The sequence below is a fragment of the Protopterus annectens genome, chromosome 5.part0 (genome assembly GCF_019279795.1).
Source record: "Protopterus annectens isolate FY-2018-M chromosome 5.part0, PAN1.0, whole genome shotgun sequence".
Taxonomy (NCBI): domain Eukaryota; kingdom Metazoa; phylum Chordata; order Ceratodontiformes; family Protopteridae; genus Protopterus; species Protopterus annectens.
Genome location: NC_056735.1, coordinates 1586420310 through 1586443146, shown reverse-complemented (window position 1 = coordinate 1586443146; position 22837 = coordinate 1586420310). Strand labels below are relative to the sequence as shown.

General features: G+C 42.1%; 1 protein-coding gene across 1 annotated transcript in view; it reads left to right on the top strand.

The window, feature by feature from the left end:
* LOC122802393 (1-phosphatidylinositol 4,5-bisphosphate phosphodiesterase gamma-1-like) overlaps positions 1 to 22837 on the top strand; it is an 824139-nt gene that overhangs the window by 799721 nt on the left and 1581 nt on the right. Inside the window, exon 7 of the mRNA XM_044072019.1 lies at positions 12336 to 12358. Coding sequence (XP_043927954.1) covers positions 12336 to 12358 — 23 coding nt within the window. The remainder of the gene's footprint in view (positions 1 to 12335; positions 12359 to 22837) is intronic.

Here is a 22837-nt window from a genome sequence, read left to right as displayed (position 1 = left end):
TCGTTACAAATGTTTACTGTCTTTGCTATTGGTTTCCACAGGCCTGGATAATTTAAATCTTAAATAAGTTTTTACTTATATGCAAATACATGTGATAGCTGGTAAGATGTTTCTCTAAAAAGTGATGTAACCCATCAGTCATATTTATCAATACAACTGGTCTACATGCATGTCATGGTATGCCGTCTTGGATCATTATCTGTAATTTAAGTGCTGAGTCATTAGACATGCTAGATTATCAGTAATTGCAAATGTAACCGGAGCTACCTCACCTCTTTGTGTAACTCTGGGATTATATTAATAAAGACTGTCTGAGCTGCAAAATGCCTTAGAGAATTTTCCTACTTTTCTGGAAATATGAGCTAAAAAAAAGGAGACTGCTTTACTTGATCAGATCTCAGTGCTGCTGCTTTCCGTTTTAACCTTTCCCCCCAAAGAAGGGGCATGATCATATTTAGTAAACCCTCTCCTCGAGTTAGCTGACTGATCTTTGATTTCATTTTGCTATGTGATATTTTGTGATTAAATGTAACTTGGGGCATAAGTAGGGAAGGGGAGTGCCAGTTTTAAACTGCGTTTGTTATTCTAACTCTGTGAGGCCATGGGTTAAGCTAACAAGACTGTTGTTAATGGAGGCATAATATTGATTTGTACTGAATGACCTGCTAAAAATGGAATATGTCTAGCTCTCTTTTATACAAATTAAAGATCCATGCAGGAATGTCTCAAGCATCTGTCCTTAGAACACTCCTTGTAAGGAACAGTCATTACAACTTGCATTCTCAATTGCAGGTTAAGGTAAGAATCAGACTCTGTGTGTAGTACTTACATATTCATCTAGCAACAGATGATGGTGTAGCAGTGGGTTTCATGATAAACCTAACTAAAAAAACGAGCTGTGCAAGCAGTAATGGTATCAGACATCAAGAGAGGCTACCTTTGTTAAAGTAGCTGAGTGTTTTGGAAATCCAGTAGTAAAAAAAAAGTAAACAAAAAAGTCAGGAAGAGAGCTGAAAACAGTGAGAAAGCCTTTTTTGTGAAACAGTCAAGTCAAAGTGTAAAAAATGCCCCTTATAAAAGAGGTGATGGGCAAGGTTAAAGATAGACATGAGCTTTAGGTGGGCAGGTATAAGGAAAACCTAGAATGTGAGCACAGTATCACTTAAAGTAGTCCAAAATGTTCAGGTATTCAGCAAAGTGAAAGTCAAAAATGGAGAAAAAAAATGCTATTCCATTTAACAGTGATAAAACCTTTTCTGTGTGTACTAGGGAGCTAAGAAAATATAAGAATCACAAGGATGGGATTCAGTGAAGTCCAGGATGGGTGATTTTGAGAGATTAATGAAACACTCTCAATGCCAAATGATAGTTTTGCTCAGAGGAAGCAGTGGGTGATACCATATGCAACCAGAGGAAGCACTGCGCTCAGGCTTTAGTCTTTCCTGTAGCAAAGGGCTTTCAGAGAAGTCCTAGAACTAGCCTAATAACATTTATAGAAAATATTTGTAAAAAAAAAAAATATATATATATATATATATATATATATGTATATGTATATGTATATATATATATATATATATATATATATATATATATATATATATATAGATATATAAAATATATCGGAAAAGTAGTGGTATCGCTGATGACTTCTTTGACAAGCTGTGATTTGGTGGTGTGGCACTGGATAAGCAGAAGAAGACAGCTGCAGTTGTGTTCCAAAAGTGTCACAGCAGGCTTGGGTGTGTAGGAAGCACAACTGTTGATGTTCTTCGTGTTCTACTGTTGCAGTCATCACACTTGGGTTATCTGCCTGCAGGTAGCCCTCAGTTGACCCGAATACCAGAGTCTTAGTATTTCTGCATTAGATGCTGTTGCTTCTTCCATGACATCAGGTTGTCAGGGGTATAAAACAGGCAGCTGACGCCATTACATCAGTCTTTCTTGCCGAGGAGGAGCCAGAAGCAGTTCGCAAGTGTCGGTCAGCTGCTACCTGAAAATTTTGTTTTCGAGTTTGTAATCCTGAAGTCTTCTAAAGCTAAGTACCCCGTTGGGGATCCTTTTTTCTTGCTCTAACCGATGTCAGAAAAAGTTAATGATTGTCTTGCCTGTGGAAAGCAAATACCTCACAGAGATTTACATTCTTACTGCGTCACCTGTTTAGGCCCAGACCACAACATCCCTCGCTGTTGGTTTTGCGCCTTGTTTAACGCCTGAACCATTCGTCATCGGGCTATCTTTGTCACTAAATTCTTTCGCTGTCATTGTCTGTATTCTGTAATGGCTTTGGTAAGCCATCTGACTACCAATCTTCCGAAAAAATGTAAAGATAAAGACAGAGATAGGTCCAAAACTACCGACGAGTTTCCGTTAAGCTAGTTGCCAGTCTGCCAGTACTCAGTGAGGTGCCTTTGCAGACCCTTATGCCCACTTTTATGGATTCGCAGGCCTCTGCTGAGACCCATTCAGAGTCTGGAATGCCGCGAGATGCTTCTTCGAGTATTTAACCTGCAGATGTCTCTACCTTGGGTGGGTCCAGAGCCGCTGTACAGGCACAGGCTTCTGAGGGCGTATTCCGACCTACCGATGGTCGGATCAAACTGACAACTTCATATTTAGCCAAAAGTTCCGGGTTTCTTAGGCCCAGAGTACGCACTATGCCTAGAAAACCAACGACCAAAGCACATGCTCAAGCTCCCATGCCACAAAAACAAATGCTTAGAATGGCTGAAGACTTTATCACCCTAATTAGGGTAAGCCAGCCTTCCCCTGCTAAAAGACAAAGAACTGAGTTTCCTAATGATTCTACAGACCAGGAGTCCGATGACTCTGACCCTTCTAATTATTAGGACATGCCCTTATCAACCAATGAGGATTCAGATGCAGAGGAATCCATTCACTCTGCCTCCCCTCCAGAGAATTTTTCTTTTGGTGAAACCTTGCATACTTTAAGAGAGCATTTCCACTGGAAATGCCAAGACTATCCTCAATCCAAAAAGAGACTCAGAGAATTTTTAGAGTTGCCTCAGCACAGGCCTCTAACTATACACCCTGTCCTGGATGTTGTAGATTCTGTTTTTATGGAATCCAGTCTTACTCCAGATACATTACCCCCGGCCCCTAGGAAACCTGACAGGTACTACAGAGTACCTGATTCCCACAAATTTCTCTTCAAGAATCCTACTGCTGATCCAGAGACCATTTCCCAGGGACCTAAAGGTTTTAAGGCTACTACAGCCAAAAATCCTACCCTTTCGGACAGGGATTCCAGAGCTTTAGACAGATAGGGTAAGAAGGTTTATACCTCTGCAACTCTTACCATCAGGGCATTGAATTGCCAGTTTCACATGTTGAAGTACCAGCAACATATTATGGAACTAATTAAACAAAAAATGGTGTTACTTCCAGATTGTGCAGAAAATAAAGATTTACAAGAGCTAATGCATTCTGCAAACCAAGTTAGTAAGCATACTTTGCAGTGTGGCTTTGATGCCCTCAAAGCTTCTTACAGGGCTGCAGTCATTGGGTCTGTACTGAGAAGGCATGCTTGGCTGAAGGAACAAACATTGCCAGATCATGTCAAATCCAAATTACTAGACGCTCCTTTAAATAAGGACTTTTTGTTTGGCACCAAAGCAGAAGAAGTTCTTAAAAAGATGGAAGAAAAAGCTAAATCTATGCAAACTGTCAAAGAATTCTTACAAGTGCAGCCACCTAGATTCAGTAGGCATTGGTCTTCAAAAAAATGGTTCTTTCCAGCCCCATCCAGGCCTTCCCAGACCAAACCCAGGGGAAACAGGCCACCCAGACTACAGTCTCAGGGTATGCAGAGATCTAAACAATGGAGTGCCCCCACCTCAAAAACAGGGAGTGGTAAGCCACCTTGTTATGGAAAAAGTTCACAATGACTTTTCAATTATCCTTCCTAGCCCTGCCTAATTACTTGTGTCCCTAGGAGGAAAACTTCCCTTCATGCAAAAAACTGGATGTCTATTACTCAGAACCAATGGATCCTAAACATTGTATCCCAGGGGTACAAATTCTACTTCCATTTACTCCCAACCCCAAGTGGGTTTCCAGACCTTTCTCCAAACCAGTGGGCAGAGGCTCAAAAGCAAGTACTTTCCCTGCTCAATATCAGAGCTATTCAACCTGTTCCAGTAGAACAAAGGGGTCAGGGTTTCTACTCCAGACTTTTCCTGGTGCCCAGAAAATAGGGCTCTTGGTGCCCAGTCCTGGATCTGTCAATTCTCAACACCTTTCTGGTTGTCCCAAAATTCAAGATGCTTACCCTGCAACAGCTTCTCCCTATGCTAGTCAGGGATGCCTGGTTAGTCACTCTGGACTTAAAAGAAACTTATCTGCACATCCCCATAAGGGAGTCATGTAGAAAATATCTACACTTCAGGGCAGATTCTATGCACTGTCAGTTCTCTGCACTTCCCTTTGGATTATCTACTGCACCCAGAGTATTCACAAAGTGCCTAGCTCCAGCCATTGCATACTGCAGGCAGAGAAATATCCAGATTTTCCCATACTTGGACGACTGCTCGATTCAGGCGGACAGTCAGGAACTGCTACTTCAGCACCTGGAATTTGTAAAAAGCCTTCTCACTTCATTGGGGTACAACATCAATGAAAAGAAATCACAACTGGTACCCAGTCAAAAGACTGTATTCCTGGGAGCAAGCTTGGACACAACTTCCCAGATGGCATTTCTCACTTCAGAAAAACAGAGCTATCTGACAAACTACTTCAAACAAATGGCCACCAGAACCTAGTCATCTGCAAGGAAAATACTGTAAGCCCTAGGGTTCATGGCCACATGTATTCTGCTAATTCCATATGCAAGACTGCATATGAGGAAACTTCAATGGTACTTAAAATGTATTTGGTGCCAACATTCTCAGGACCTGGAAACAGTCATTCCTATCATACCTTGTCTAAGGGCAGAGTTCCTTTGGTGGGCAGAAGATGCAACCACAACAAGGGACTATTTTTTACTCAACCCCTCGCCACCCAAACCCTGACAACAGACTCATCAGACTATGCATGGGGGGCTCACATGACAGACAAATGCATTCAGGGCCAGTGGATCCCAGGGCAGATTCTCCTGCACATCAATCAAAAAGAGATGCTAGCTGTACATAATGCTCTGACAGCCTTCAGACACCTAATCCTTCCAGGACAACTGCTTATAAAAACAGATAAAACCACAGTTATGTGGTACATAAACAAGCAGGGGGGAACCCATTCTTACCCATTCTGCAGGTTAGCCATGGCCCTGTGGAACACAGCCTTGAGCAGCCAAGTGCATCTACAAGCTCAATTCCTGTCAGACAAAACAAAATTCACTGGCAGGTGACTTAAGCAGAAATCTCCTATACCCACACGAGTGAAAATTGGAACCCAACACCATCAACCTTCTGATCCAGAGGTGGGGAACACCAGAGGTGGACCTCTTTCCCTCCCCCGAGAACCACCAGTAGAGCAAATACTGCACCAGGATCCCTCACAACAGGGTCTGGAAGGTGGATGCCCTATCCTTTCAATGGGAAAACCTCTCAATGTATGCCTTTCCCCCTCTGCCCCTTCTCTCAAGAGTATTACTCAAGATAGAACAGGACAGACCAAGGGCAATTCTTGTTGCCCCAGACTGACCACACCAGCACTGGTTCCCACTCTTATGTAGCCTGACAGTGCCGCCCTGGCACCTTCACCAAACTCCTACCCTGCTGTCTCAGCATGAGGGACAGCTTTTGCATCCACAATTGCAAACCCTAAACCTTGCAGCCTGACTTATCCCTTGAATACCCCGCAAGCAACCCTCAGCAAACAGGTGCTGAATGTCATTCTTGAAGCCAGAAGGCCTAGTACTAGGAAATCCTATGCTGAAAAGTGGAAAAGACATTGTTCTTGGAATCAGTCTCAAGGGAAGGACACAGCAGTGCCCTCCTTACCTCTAAACTTGGATTACCTAGCAGAGCTGCTCCACAGAGGCCTGTCCTTCTCCTCCATTAAGATTCATGCCTCTGCCATCTCAGCCCATTGTAATACTGAGCCACCTCTATTTTCTCACCCTCTCATCAAACAGTTCCTGTGAGGGGCTAACAACTTAAGGCCACCTAGGTGAGCACCCACCCCTGCCTGGGACCTTAACTTTGTACTGGAAAAGCTCATGCTTCCTCCTTTTGAACCTGCTGCCTCAGCAGAGTTAAAATTCCTCTCTTGGAAGACAGCCTTGCTTTCAGCCATAACTTCAGCAAGAAGAGTGTCTGAGTTACAGGCCCTAATGGCTGTGGAACCCTTCATTATTTTCCATGTTGGCAGGGTTTCCCTCAGGACTTAACCCATCCTTTATGCCCAAGGTGTCCAGTGTGGCTTTAAACCAATCCATCCATTTGCCAACCTTCTTCCCTAACCCTCAGAATAAAGGGGAAAAGATTTGGCACTCCTTGGACGTGCACAGACAGATCAGGTTCTACCTTGACAGGACTAAGCCTTTCAGAAAATCTGACCAGCTGCTAGTCAGCTTTGTTACAGAGGCAGAGGGTAAGGCCATTTCAAAACAAACCATTTCCAAATGGATAGCACACTGCATCCATTTCTGCTACAAGCACCATGGAAAACCTACCCCACAGGGGATCGGGCCACATTCCACTAGGGCTACTTCCACCTCTACAGCATTTCTCAGGGGAGTCCCTACCAGGGACATTCTGGAAGCTGCAACCTGGAGTTCTGTACACACCTTCACCAAGCATTACCACCTACCTATCTTTTCTAAATCCAGGGCTGGATTTGCTACAGCAGTCTTGCAAGGCCTACTAGCCAGCCCTAACCCTTCTTGACTGCCTCCACCCTTCCTCAATTTTGGGAATCAACCCAAGTGTGGTGACTGCAACAGTAAAACATGAAGAACATAGTACAGTTGTGTATACTTACCATAAATGTAGATGTTCAAGTGTATTCACTGTTGCAGTCCTGGTTTCCCTCCCTCCAGCCCCCTGGTTTTCTTTATCTTTCTACCTCTCCTCTCTATGGCCATTCCTAATGACACTGGTATTTACTTTGTACTGGTGATGCTCCCCACCATATACTAGCTCCCTATTTCGGGGCTCCTGACATTTGGGGCAAGAAAAACTGATGTAATGGCGTGGGCTGCCTGTTTTATACCCCTGACAACCTTGACATCATGGAAGAAGTGACAGCATCCGACACAGAAATACTAAGACTCTGGTATTCGGGCTGACTGAGGGCTACCTGCAGGCAGATAACCCAAGTGTGATGACTGCAACAGTGAATACACTCGGACATCTACATTTATGGTAAGTGTACACAACTGTACTTTTTTATTGCAGTGGCAGAAAAGCCATGGTGCCACTTTGATGGAAAAAACTGTTGAGTATCTAGAGGTTCATGATGCACATGGCTCAGTGTAACCGGGATTTATGGGAAAAAAGGTCATTCTAGATGAAGATAATCAAATTCCTTGATGGAATAGTCAAAAACAGGTTCTCGGCAAGGGTTAGGATTTAGGAAGCCCTTAAGCCCAGTGCAGGCTCCGTTCTTCATGTTTGTTTGGGATAAAGTTTACCCCACTTTACTCAGTTCACACAGTTGATATTGTAGGAAGTGTTTGCAAAGTGCCCTTATGCATATGTAGTAAAATGAGATGACTGCCTCGTAGCCCTAACCTCTTTTTGCAGAGTGGAATTCTGTGGAAAAAAAACCCCATAATACTCAGTCGTACTATGCACTAAAGTACCTACCTTTCCAGTCTGATATTTGGTTCTCTACCTTTGGTGGTTGTGTATAGTGGATGAGTTAAAACCCATAGATTTCTTTTCCCTTTTCTACTGATTTATTGCTCTTTGTATAGGAAATGACTGCCTGTACAATTTCTGTTTGTATGCTGGCAGTGAATCCAAGTGCTTAGTTTTCTTTTCCACAATTGTGCGAATTTGGAGTCGATGTAGACGAGTGATGGGGCTGAGTGGGCATGTCAGAATCCTCCACATGGGAGGTGTAGGGAGACTTTATGCCAGCACAAAAATTCTTGTTTTTTTCTTTGTTGATGTGAATGTTAAACCAGTTTTTGTTTACTTGAAGTTTTAGTGAAGTGAGACTCAATGAAATGTAAGGGAAGTGCTGACATCTCCTGCATTTCCTCTCATTCCCACAGTTATACATCCGAAACAACTGAAGTCATTCCAGCCAAAGTCTGTGCTCTTATGTTTCTGCTCACTCACCCTAGTGGTGATTGTTGAAAACACTTTCTCATGCCTTGCAGAAAATGAAGACATAACCATGCCCACCCTAGTTGTGATTGGAGTCACCTGATTTCACCCATTCACCCTTTCTTTTAGTGATTAATATTCTCAGTCTCCCGTCCTCCTCTTATTGATTTGTTTCAGTAGAACCTTTCCCATCTACCTGTGATTGGTTTCACTTACATATCTGTGCTCCTGTCTTTTTTTCAAACACCTTTATTGAATTATCTGTTGTGACATAGGTACATTGACATTCATATAAAAGTCATCAAACTATATAACAAACATCATACTTCAGATATATTGCAATATATCATAAAACGTAAACAACATTACATAAATTATTCAATTCCTGTTTTTTTTTTTTGTGAACAAAAAACATCATTAAACCATCACTTACTACGTAGGAAGTCATACATTTATAAATGAAAACAGACCACACCGACACAATCCTAGTTGCAAGCATTTTACATCACAATCCATGCTGATGCACACCTAGTTTTAAACATTGTACATTACTTGTAATCTACCCAGTCTTTCTCACTCAACCATTACATAGCTCATTTACGTCCTGCTGCCTTTTAGGCCTCATTCCTCCCAGTCTTCCTCCTTGCCTTTCCTTAGTCTCCTCTGAGTGTCTTTAATTGTACTTTGCCTACACCAGCCCCACCATGGATGCAGTCTGTTTCCTCTTGCCTAATCCCGTTCCCGTCTTGGCGGCAATGACTACAATATCTACCCTTCTCACAGTCTGTCATGACTGGGTAGTCCTGCCCACCTTACCACCATGAATCTGCATCCTAAATTGTCTGGTCCAGTCCTCCTTGAAAGTCTGTGCTTAGAACAAACCACTAGGGGAGCTAGCTAGATGGAGATCCGGAAACCTATTACTAAAAATAAATGTGCAGATACATTACACAACACCTTCCAAGTTTATGAAATAAGCTTCCCCTTACAATCAGAAGACAGTCTTTTATGTCCTTCAGAAATAATCCTGATATCCTAGAAGAAAAAAAAATGTCAACATAGTCAAATTTCTTGAAGGCCAGTAGGTGATAAGCTTGACAGTTGAACCTATGAATCTGTGACTGGAAACTTGCCCAGTTACAATTAGTGCAAAACTCTGCAGCTCAGTTAATGACTGTGTCTAAGTGCCATCACACTACACTGATTCTGCAGAGTCTGCTCTGGTTACCAGTCAGTGGATCATTTACCATGGTCCTTGTTCTTATTTACTTAGCCCTTCATGGCCTAGTTCCAGCCTGTCTACAGGGTCTCTTATCCTGGTACAGGTCCTCCAGAGCTCTGCTTTCCAATAAATAGAGTCTTTTAGGTATTCCATACTTGGAGTCTTCTGGTTGTTGGACTTTTAGATACTGAAGTACTTTTGTAAAAACTAGTTTCTGCCTAGCTCAGAGACTCTTACTTTGGCTGTTTTCAAGAAGGAATTAAAGGCACACTTGTTCAAACTAGCTTGCTAGATTTTTTTCTGATTACGAGTTTTTATTTTGAATGGTTTCTTTATTATTGGATTTTTCCTGCATCCATTAATTCTTTATTAGTGCTATGAAGTTTTATTGATCTTTTGTTTCTAATTATGTAATGTAATTCATTTATTGTTGCTGTTTTACAAATTTGTAAAGTGCCTGGTCTCAGACACTTAAAGTTGAAGGTGACAACTAAGCTGAATCTCTTCCTCTATCTTAATTGTCTCATGCGGTGTGAAGTGACAATCCTGTCTCCATGCTAGCATGCTCTTGGTGATCCCAAGTTGTGCTAACACTATGTAATGATGCGTGTAATAATTATGTAGTGCATGGAGTGCAGTGATTATGCTTGATATCTGGAAAAAAACAAATCGGTTAAATACTACTATAGTGCAAGACCCACCCTTAACAAATGTTAAGCAGTCCCTGCTTAACTTGTTAAGGTCAGGTCTCATGCTAGACAGTCAAATCTGGCCGTAATGTTAAGCAAAAACAGTAGCAGAATAAAAAAAACAGATTTGTTGCTGCCTGCTGTCCATACTGGTAACATGTCCCTGACTTCCTACTATAAACTTAAAAAGTAGCTAGAACAGGATCTGTGCATTTGCCTGCATTTTCTGAAGGATATGAATTCTGAAATTCAAATGTACATCATTTTGTGAATTCTGTCCTTGGTAATTTGTTTGAAAGAACAGAGACTTTTTGAGGTACAGACCAAATCTATGATGCAAAAATCTGGACATTTTGTGAAAATCTGGATAGTTGACAGTAATGGCAAGGTGAGTGTAAACATACCAGACTACTGTTGCACTCTTTCTGACAGCACTTCGTAAGAGTTTAACGGCTTTGAAAGCCAGTAAATCACTTAGCGTTTTTTTTCCCTGTAACTAGTATTACATGGAGCAGATAAAGCTCCATGCACTATAAAGAATTATGATAAGGCTTCCGGTCATAACCTGTAATTATGTGTTCTCGACATGGATGCTAAGATTCACTCTCAAACTTTGCTCTTGAGGTGAATTTCGCGGCATCCATGTCTCGAACACATAATAAGCAGGTTATGATCGGCAACCCAATTATGATCATCTATGTTCAAAAATAATACCCTGAAGTATAGGATAGAGGAACCTGTTCAGCGCACCATTCCCACTCTCCATCTCTATTGTACACCTGGCCTACTTTGCTTGTGCCATCAAATATCCCACAGAAGACTATATTTTCCCAGTCTGTCAATGTTAAATGACATCCTGCTCTGCAGTGCTGACAACCAGTGTTCAGAAGTACCAGTCCAGTCCTTTGCAGACTTTAGCAGAGCTGTTCACATACTACAGTAACTTTCAAAAGGTCAGTAAACTAAGTTTGCTGGGATTTGATCCCAGTATGGTACCAACTGGATAACAAGATACTGCCCTTACAGTGGCGCATAGTGTTCTTTTGTCACCTAGCAATAACAGACTAGACCATGCTAGTCTGTACCAGACCATAGCAGAATTTGTGCATCACAAGACATGAAAACGGTTTGTATAATAACACCATTTTGATAGGTAGTTCATTTTTTCTGCTTGTGAAAAGGAAGTGCAATCAAAGTGATCCTTTCAGTCTATCTGGACTGATGGCAGGATGTTCCTCCTGCAGATGTGTTGATGACCAAGTTTCTACTGGCAAGCCTCAGACATGTGAAGTCTCATCTGTAGGGTACCAATTTGAGAATGTAATTCACTTCAGAGGAATAGGCTGGCTAATTTCTATTCTTCAGACGCATTTAGGTACCTCTGGTAAAGGCCGTATGAAATAACTAAAAGAAAGCTCAAGCTAAGCTTGTAGGGTTTTGAAGGTGCACATTCAGGCTGCTGGGTGAGCGGGAGTCAGTGTGCTATTGCAGCCCATTGCATACGCCTCATACATTTTGGAAGAGGATGCATTTCGATATTAGTGAGGAACATATGGCCAAGTCTCTCCCATGTACCAACAGCAAGCATTTTGCTGCTTTTGACTCGTGCAGAGGGAACAAATTGGTAACAGGGCTTACCCCGTGTGAAGGGGAAATCCATTAGAGGGCATTTGCTGTGGGCATCATCTTAGGTGGCAGCAGGATGTTGGTAGATAAGAACAAAAGTATTTGTTTCATCAGTAATCTTGATGTCATGTACCAAAACCTTTAAATGGCAAACGTCTTGAGGTAGAGAACATATAGGTGTTTGTGTTTGACAATGTCCTTTTAAGTTAATGGTAAAGTAATAAAAAAGAGGAAAAGAGGCTGTAGTGAACACATCTTACTCCAAAAACATTATGTTCTACTGTACTTACTGTTAAGATTACCACTTGGTGGAAGTAGGGATCACAGCATCGTTAATATGGCTTGTACTCTGAATACTGTAACATGGAATACGAGGTGTAACTGCTACTTTCTGTTCTGAAAAAGATTACTGAAACTTCCAGATAAAAAAAGGAAAAATATAATCTGTAAGTCTGCAATACTGCTTTAGTTGTAAGGCAGAATGGGAGAATTGTGGTTTTGTGAACTATAAGAGCATTTGTTTTCCAATTTTAATGCCTTGTTATTTCATTTGTTTTCCAGATAAATGCACCATTTTTGACAAGGTAAGTGACTGTCTTTTGAAACGGATATAGACTTAAGAATTTAGATTGTACTATAACTCTGGCTGCCTAAACAGTACTGAAGACAATATTTTCAGTATTAAGAAAAGATGAAACCTTTAAATAGTGTGGTTGGCTAATAGAGTTAATTTACCTATTTCATTTGATAACTAAGTAGGTGTTCTGTTCAGTCATGACTCTTTTCAGCTATAACCCAAGTCATAAAATGACAGATGTAGGAATTAAGTACTACGCAGCCAATTCTTGAAGGCTGCATGCAAAAGTGGGTTCGCGTGTACAGTATTTGCAGATAGAGGAGTACTGTTGTTACTGTGGGTAAGCTGTTCAGTAGTATTTATTTTACAAGATGTTCACTACTTTTTTTAGCTAAGTAATTAAGGGTATTTAACATGGTGGAATATTTTTGCAGGCGTACAACAGACCTGAATTGCAACAATTTTAAGGGTGTTTAAACTTTCAGGATCATATAAGAGAACTTTAGTCAAGTGGTTATAATACAGGTATTTCAGTTTTTCATTAGATTGGTCTATGGTGTGTGCTAAATAAAAGCCCTAGATGTGTGTTAATAGGCTGCATACCTAAAGCTACATATTTATAGGGTACTTTTTGAGCAATTCAAGAAAATGTGGTTTTCGTGTTTTTATTTATTAGACAAGTTCTGTTTTGGGGAATTAAATTTGGTAAAATGTCATTTAACCAAATGTTATCATTCTTTATATAAGACAGCATTAATTGCTGAACATGTGACATGAGATTAGCATTGTACTCTAGATGTTGTATCATAATGCTGGAACAGCAGTCTTTACACATTCTCACCAGGGATAGATTTATAGTAAAATCAAATAAGCTTATTCATATGGACTTTATGCTAGTGCTGGGAAAGACACATGTGAGAGGGCATAAATATTAGTTGATGGTCAAAAAGCTACAACTTCCATCCTTTTCTCATGGCATGGAGATTTGTTATTGTCTTCAGTATCTGCATTGCTAATGACTATCAGCAAATACATGCATTTATTATTGTGGTTTTGTAGGGCCTCTGCCAACTACTTCCCATAGTGTACCCATGGCAATATATTTAGAATCTAGAGTCACTCCCAGTAGCTGTATTAGTTGGTAATGGGGCAGATATTTCTGCTGTCTAAAATACAGTTAGCTTTTTCTATGGTACTTCTAAGTAGTCTTGTCTACAAAACAGTCCATTGGTTCTCCAGATAACCGCTATATTTGCAATAGATATTTGCGAACAGTTCAGAGCTGTAAAGAAAATAAATGCATTATCTAGGATGTGCACTCAGGTCACCAAACGTATCAGTCAGGTTGTGCTGCTGGATGTACCATTACCATATTTGTGATGTGCGCCATGTAGACTCCGCACAAAAGGCACTCCGGCCAAGGATCGAACTGGAGGACCTCTTGCTGTGAGGCATTGTCGCCTCACAACAAGAGGTTCTCTGGTTCGATACTCGGCTGGGGTGCCTTCTGTGCGGAGTCTGCATGTCCTCCCTGTGGTTGTGTGGGTTTCCTCCGGGTGCTCCGGTTTCTTCCCACATCCAACGTATCAGTCAAGTTGTGCTGCTGGATGTACCATTACCATATTTGTGATGTGCGCCATGTAGACTCCACACAAAAGGCACTCCAGCCGAGGATCGAACCGGAGGACCTCTTGCTGTGAGGCATTGTCGCCTCACAACAAGAGGTTCTCTGGTTCGATACTTGGCTGGGGTGCCTTCTGTGCGGAGTCTGCATGTCCTCCCTGTGGTTGTGTGGGTTTCCTCCGGGTGCTCCGGTTTCTTCCCACATCCAAAAGACATGCTGTAGGTGGATTGGACACTCTGAATTGGCCCTAGGTGTGTGTGCATGCATGTGTGTGCCTTCCGTGGAAGGTTGGGCGCTGGGCTGGCAACTTGACACCATAAAAACTCTACTGCCAGTCATGAGTGGACAGGTGATCCGCTGTGGTGACCCCTAACTGGGAAAAGCCGAAAGAAGACTATACACAAGTGCAGTCTTGGGTCTCTGTGCTTGGCTTTTATGATGGGAAGTATGCATATGTACACTACGTTTTTTGTTTCCCAATAGCTGAGCAAGTAATGTGGTGAAGTCGGCATGTAATGCTAGAAAAGAAACATTGTTTGTTTTAGACATTGTTTTGATGTTTATTGCAAGCAAAAACTGTAATGTATGCAGCCTGCTGTGCCATTTTTTCTTCTTCTCCAGGTTGGACCTGTAAGTTATGGTATAGTTACTCAAGTTGCACTTTCATGGAAGACTGTTCCTGAGAAACTTTGAAAACATAACAAAATGTAGCCAGCATACCCCAAGGGTGATGCTTCACCCCCTGCATACCTTTACCTGATAATAACCTAATTTGAGATTGCAAAGCCTTGTGGTAGGTTAGCAAGTTTCACAAAAATAGTCGTCTGCCACACAACAACTCCTTGAGCCAGCGGTTTGTATATGATAAAACTCAAAAATCATTTGCTCTTCTTTTTTTAGACTTAGTACACACACCATTACCAACAGCACAGTCATTTTCATCTGTGTCCTGTATCTATGTGCACTTTTATTATACCCTTTGAAGCTTAATTTCCATACTTTCTTATACATTTAGGTCATTTTCCTTCTCTCCATCTTAAGTTCTCCTTATCTCTGAACCTCTTTATATATGTCCCATTATTGTGGACCCCCGCTCAATAGCTAAACTGTTGTCAATTTGTAATTTCTGTCATTTCGTGAAGGTTAGCTTTTTAACTTTCTGCCTCTTCATTACTCCACTCACCATCCCTGTCTGCCAGCCATTCATGACATTTTGTGTATGACCCCCTAATGGTGTCAGATTATTTTGTTCTGTTTCCACTGGCATAGCTCTGAGTAGTGTTTGCACTTTTATTTTAGATATTGGCATTTGTATAGGATACTGCTCTCCATTTAAAACAAACTTTTCCACATTATCACAAGACTGTATGTAATTTGGCTGAAAAAAGTGTCAGCTGGTATGAAGCTAACTTCTTACATCAACAAACTTCACTTTACAGTCATTGTAAAAAAAATGTAGTCTCCAGCGGATCAAATCATTGGAAGGAAAAACTGTAATTCATTTACACATAACTCATATGTCATGTCCTGTGGTCCACTGTCAGCTAATGCTTTCTTGTAGAATTGTCTCATATTCCCCATCTTACTCTTTTCATACCAGTGTACCTAAGCACAATAGATCACCTCTGGAATTCTCAACACCTCTTGTTTTAAAGTAGTCACAACATCTGTTATTGAAAACGCACAACAATCTTCCTACTGATGACTTTCCAGGATTTCATGATCGTATAGGTTCATAGGAGATTAATAGGCTAATGGCTGAAGAGCCTGTACAAGCCTAGTCAGTTTTACCCAGATATTACCCATTTTCAATCCGTAGGGGAAAGATAACAAGGGTCAGCAAGTGGGGTTTTGACAATTTGTACAGATTGCCTGCATCCATAATGGACATGGGCACCATCCCAGGAGTGAATTTGCGATTTCCCATCCATTGGTTCAGATTGCACTTGAAAATGGTCAGGGAAGGGCTTTACTTCACATGAATAGGAAGCCTATCCCAGAGGGAGGCAGTCTCTGGGCACATATCTGTCTGTCCGGCATGATCTGTTCATGTCAGAGATCAGGTTTAGATCTTTGATGTGGGTAACCCTCATTCAGTTAGTTTAGTGAATATGTAACATTTCCATCAGGACTTGGTCAGAGACTGCTGTGTAAAATCTTCACTTATGGTTCATTCAAGCTTATTTGGAGCATATTGTTTGTCCTTTGAAACAGCTTTATAATTTCTGCTTTTGTCAAAAAACTTTCCCTAAACTATGGAAAGAGAACATTGTCAAGCCTGTACCAAAAATTAAAAATCCTAATTCTTATGCTGATTTTAGATGAATATCAATTCTTCCAACATTAGGTGAAGTACTAAAGAAAACTGCTAGTAAATAGTTTCTTAAATACATTTCTGATCAAGCTGTGGATTCTCCACACCAGCATGTTTTTTGGACCTATCGAAGCAGTGTGACAGTTTGGACTTTTACAGATGAGGATTAATTGCTTTGGATAAACAGCAAATCTCAGGTGTCAATTTTATTCATATAACCAAAACTTTTGATACGGTGGATCAGTGAATCAGTTGGCCTGATTAACAAAGTCTTGGGTCCTGCATCGGTTGCTGTCCCTTCTTCCATGACGTCAGGTAGTCAGGGGTATAAAACATGCAGCTGATGCCATTACCCCAGACTTTCTTGCCGTGCAGTGCCCGAAGCAGAAGAAGTTCGCAAGTGCCGGTCAGCCGACTCCTGAAATTTTCGTTTTCGAGTTTCAGAACAGAAGTCTTCAACTCCCATTGGGGAAACTTTTTCTTGCTCCTTACCGATGTCAGTAAAAGTTAGTAATTGCATTACTTGTGGAAAGCAAATACCTCATAAAGATTTTCATTCGTACTGTATTCCTTGCCTAGACCCTGACCACAATGTACCTTGCTGTTGGTTTTGTGCTTTATTTAATCAGTGCACTATCTGTCGTTGGTATATTTTTGCCTCTAAATATTTCGGTTCTTGGTTTAATTATCCAGAAATGTCATCAGTTAGCCATCCGACTACTGGGATTTCGAAAAAACACAAAGATAAAGACAGAGACAGGCCACTGAGGTCCAAAACTGCCGACAATGCTTTTCCTAAGCCAGTCGCCAGTTAGCCGGTACTCAGTGAGGTGCTTTTGCAGCCCCTGATACCTGCTACTTCTGATTCCCAGGCCTCTACTGAGACCCATTCAGAGTCTGGTATGCCGCGAGATGCTTCATCTATGGAACCCGTGGATGTCTCTACCTTGGATGGGTCCAGAGCCGCTGTGCAGGCACCGGCTTCTGAGGGTGTATTCAGACCTACGGACTTGCTTATTAAACCGATGCCTCCTCCTTCATTTAGGCCTAAATCTCAAATCATGCCTAAAAAAATGACACCCAGGCCACATGCTCAGGCCTCTATGCCTAAAAAACAAATGATAAGAATGGCTGAAGATCTTATAACTCTAATCAGGAGAAGCCAACCTCCCCCTTCTAAGAGACCTAGGACTGAAGTTGTTTATGAATCTTCTGACCAGGATTCTGATTTTTCTGATGAATCTGGATTTGCCCTTATCTACTTATGAGGATTCTGACAGAGGACTCTGCCTCCCTCTGCTTCCCCTCAAGAGGATTTTTCTTTTGGTGAAACCTTACATACTGTAAGGGAGCATTTCCACTGGGAAAGCCAGGATTTTTCTGATTCAAAAAAGAGGCTTAGGGATTTCTTACTCCTGCTTCAGCATTGGTCTTTAGCTATACCTCCTGTACTAGACATTGCTGATGATGCTTTTTTTGGAATCTAGTTTGGCCCCGATTCCTTGCCTTCTGCTCCCAGAAATCCTGACAGATATTACAGGGTTCCTGATTCACACAAGTTCCTTTTAAAAATCCTGTTGTGGATCCAGAGACTATTTCACAGGGACCCAAGGGCATTAAGGCTTCTACTGCTTAAAAATCCTACCCCTTCTGATAGAGACTCCAGTGCGCTGGATAGATGGGGTAAGAAGGTTTACACTTCTGCAACTTTGGCCAGTAGGGCTTTAAACTGCCAGTTTCATATGTTAAAGTATCAGCAACATGTTATTGGATTGCTTAAACAGAAAATTACGTTGATTCCTGACTGTGCGGAAAATAAAGAATTACAGGATTTAATGCATTCTGCTGAACAGGTTGGAAAACATAATTTGCAATGTGGATTTGATTCATTAGAGGCCTCTTGCAGGGCTGCTGTTACTGGGTCTGTGCTCAGAAAGCATGCTTGGCTTAAGGAGCAATCTTTGCCTGATCATGTTAAAGCTAAAGTGTTGGATGCTCCTTTAAATCAGGACTGCCTGTTTGGCAACAAGGCTGAGGAAGTTCTTAAAAAGATGGAAGATAAAGCTAAATCTATGCAAACTGTTAAAGATTTCTTACAAGTTCAGCCTCCTAGATTTAGTAGGCACTGGCCCTCCAAGAACTGGTCCTTTACAGCCCCTTCCAGGTCTTCTTCAAGCCAAACCCAGACACAGCAGAAACCCCAGGTTTCAGTCCCGGGGAACACACAAGACTGAGCAGTGAGGGATTTCCGCACCCAGATCCTATGGAAAACTGTCTCAATGACTTGCTTTTAAAACTTCCAAGCACTTCCCAACTGAATGCTGCTGTAGGCGGAAAGATTGGTCTGCAGGCCAAAAACTTGGAACTCATTACCCAGGACAAATGGGTTTTAAATATCGTGTCCCAAGGATACAGATTTCACTTCCACACCTTACCAACACCAAGCGAGTGGCCAGATGTACCCCCACGTCAATGGGAAGAGGCCTAAAATCAAGTACTCTCTCTCTTAAGCATGGGGGCTATTCAGTTGGTACCAGAAGAGGAAAAGGGACAAGGTTTCTATTCAAGACTTTTTCTGGTACCCAGAAAAGGCAATACATGGCATCCTATCCTGGACCTTTCTACTCTAAATAACTTTCTGGTGATTCCAAAATTCAAGATGCTGACTCTTCACCAGCTGCTTCCTATGCTAGGCAAAGATGCATGGTTGGCAACACTAGACTTAAAAGAAGCATACCTGCACATCCCTATCAGGGAGTCTTGCAGAAGATACCTACGCTTCAAAGCAGGTGACATGCACTATTGGTTCTCTGCACTGCCCTTTGGCTTATCTACTGCGCCCAGGGTATTCACAAAGTGCCTAGCTCCAGTCATTGCATTCTGCAGGCAAAGAAATATTCAAATATATCCATACCTGGACGATTGTCTAATTCAGGCAGAAAGCCAGGACATACGTTTGAATCATCTGGCCTTTGTTCAAAGGGTACTGACTTGTCTGGGGTACACCATAAATGAAAAGAAATCACACCTGGTCCCCTGTCAACAAATTATATTCCTGGGAGCAAGCTTGAATACAACTTCCTAGATGGCTTTCGTCACGCCAGAGAAATGGACTCATTTGACAACCTACTTCAAACAAGTGGCCACAAAAACCCAGTTATCTGCAAGGCAAATACTGCAGGCCTTGGGGTTCATGGCCTCCTGCATTCTTCTAATTCCATACGCAAGGGTGCATATGAGGAAACTGCAGTGGTATCTCAAAAGCCTGTGGTGTCAACATTCACAGGATCTAGAAGCTATGATTCCTATCATACCTTGTCCATGCCTAGAGTTCCTTTGGTGGGCAGAGGCCTGCCACCAAAACAAGGGACTACCGTTGACACTGCCCCCTGCCTTCCAAACCTTAACAACAGATGCATCAGACTATTCATGGGGGGGCTCACCTGGCAGGGAAGTGCATTCAGGGCAAATGGAACCCAAGTCAAATGCACCTACACGTAAATCAAAAGGAAATGTTAGCTGTACAGAAGTCTCTGACAGCCTTCAAGGACCACATTCTTCCAGTACAACTAATGGTAAAGACGGACAACACCCACAGTCATGTGGTACATAAACAAGCAGGGGGATACACACTCTTACCCCTTCTGCAGACTAGCCATGGCATTGTGGAACACAGCCTTGAGCTACCAAGTGAAGCTACAAGTTCAATTCCTGCCAGGAAAACTAAATACACTGGTAGATGGACTAAGCAGAAACCTCATGCACCCACACGAGTGGAAACTGGAACCGAGGATTTTCAACATGTTGACAAGCAAATGGGGGAGCCCAGATATAGACCTGTTTGCCTCCCCCCAGAACTATCAGTTGGACAAATTCTGCACAAGGATTCCCAACAAACTAGCTTGGAAAGTGGATGCTCTATCCTTCAGCTGGAAAAACCTATCAGTTTATGCCTTACCTCCTCTGCCTCTGCTCTCCAAGGTACTACTAAAGATCAAACAGGACAAGCCAAGGACGATTTTAATTGCATCAGACTGGCCACGCTAACACTGGCACCCCCTCCTGGGCAGTGTGTCACGCTTGGCCCCATGGCACCTGCCTCAGACTCCTTCCCTGTTGTCTCAGCAGGGGAACCAGATTCTGCACCCTCAGCTACAAACCCTGAACCTAGCAGCCTGTCTAATTTACCTCATTTCATCTTTACCACCCCTCAGTAAATCAGTGATGGATATCATTTTAGAGTCTAGGAGGCCTAGTACTAGAAAATCTTATGCTGCAAAATGGAAAAGATTTTGTACCTGGAACCAGTCTCAAGGGATGAGCGCACCAGTGTCCAATTTACCTCAGATTCTACAATATTTGACTGTGATGCTTCATAAGGGCTTGTCTTTTTTCTCCATCAAAATTCATGCCTCAGCCATTTCAGCTCATTATAGCACAGAGCCTCCCCTCTTCTCTCACCCACTGCTCAAGCAGTTCCTCAGAGGGGCCAAAACTTTAAGGCCACCGAGGAGAGCTCCAACTCCAGCCTGGGACCTTAATTTTGTCTTGGAGAAACTCACTCTTCCTCCTTTCGAGCCAGCTGCTACTGCAGATTTAAAATTCCTTTCCTGGAAAACAGCTTTCCTTTTAGCAATCACTTCTGCAAGAAGGGTATCTGAGTTACAGGCCCTTATGGCAGTGGAGCCTTTCATCATCTTTCATGCGGACAGGGTGTTCCTCAGAACCAGTCCCTCCTTCATGCCCAAGGTGGTATCCAGTGTGGCTCTTAATCATTCCATTCATTTGCCTACCTTCTTTCCTAACCCACAGAACAAAGGGGGATGGATACTGCACTCCTTAGATGTGCACAGACAACTTAGATTCTACTTGGACAGGGCTAAACCTCAAAGGAAATCTGAACAACTGCTGGTGGCATTTGCTGCAGGGACAGAGGGGAAAGCTATTTCAAAGCAAACCATTTCAAAATGGATAGGCCACTGCATTAATTTCTGCTATAAGCACCATGGAAAACCTATCCCACAGGGCATCAGACCCCATTCAACCAGGACTGCATCTACCTCTACAGCCTTTCTCAGTGGCATCCCTACAAGGGACATCCTAGAAGCTGCTACCTGGAGTTCTGTATATTCTTTCACCAAGCATTATCATTAGCCAATTTTCTCTAAATCCAGAGCTGGTTTTGCCACTGCAGTCTTGCAGGGCCTTATAGCTGGTCCTAATTCTATTTAAATTCCTCCCCCCAACCTTAGCTTTGGGAATCTCCCCAAATGTAATGACTGCAGCAGTGAAACACGAAGAACATAGTACAGTTGTGTACACTTACCATAAATGTAGATGTATGAGTGTATTCACTGTTGCAGTCCTGGTTACCCTCCCTCCAGCCCCCTTTCTTCTTTTGGCTATATCTCTACTCTTACTTAATATGCTCAAAAAGCTTTTTGGTGTATTTGATTTTTTTTTTGGAGTTATATCCTTGTATTATAGATTGAATTGCTTCCCACTAGGGGGTACCTGACATATGGGGCAAGAAAAACTGATGTAATGGTGTTGGCTGCATGTTTTATACCCCTGACGACCTGACATCATGGAAGAAGGGACATCAACCGATGCAGGACCCAAGACTTTGTTAATCAGGCCGACTGAGGTCTACTGCAAGCAGATAACCCAAATGTAATGACTGCGACAGTGAATACACTCGAACATCGACATTTATGGTAAGTGTACACAACTGTACTTTCTTCATCCAGTCCTGGTAAAATGTAAACTTAGCTTCAGTGTTTTACAGTGGTTTCTAAACTGAGGCACAGTCCAGGGAGATTTGAGGGAATGCTTCATTCTCGGAGCACATATTATGGCCTTGTAATGCATTACGTGTGAGGCAGTGGTAACAGTGTAAGTCTCTGAAAGTGCTGAAAATTAATTATGTTGGTAGAAAGCAAATAGAGTTTCCAAACTGGTCTTTTGTCCAGCTGTTTATTCACTATTGTGGGATCTTTGGTAACCTCAGTTTTTATAACAACTTCCTATAAGATTATCTTCTCTGAGTGCAAGTAAGGTCTTATTCCACATCAGGACAACCCTCTTCTGCTTCTCCCTAATCTCTATCCTTAATCTCCTAGGCTGTAGGATTACTATTTAAAACATGTCTTCCTGCTGTAGGAGCCTTGCCTCTTGCTCTGAAGTCTTACTGCAAGTAAATAGATCTTTGAATGTTTGTCATATCTTCTCATTTTCTGCCTTAAAGATAAAGCTGATCTACAGCAATCCTTGGTGAACACACAACCCACAGAGTTTGTCTGTGACATCAGCTTCACTTGTGCTTTGTCCGTCTTCTGGCGTTTACCTATCCCCTGAATATGGACTAAATAAGTGTAGTATAAACAAACTTGGTTTGTTGCATATACCAGAATTACACCCCCATCCCCCCAGAAGCCAAGAGGGCTTGGGGGCCTTACAGTACTGTTTGCTCATTGGATATGATATCTCAGTAACCAAGGTTAAATATCTCCTTTTGTTCTTACTGATCTTAGTACAGTCAGTCAAAT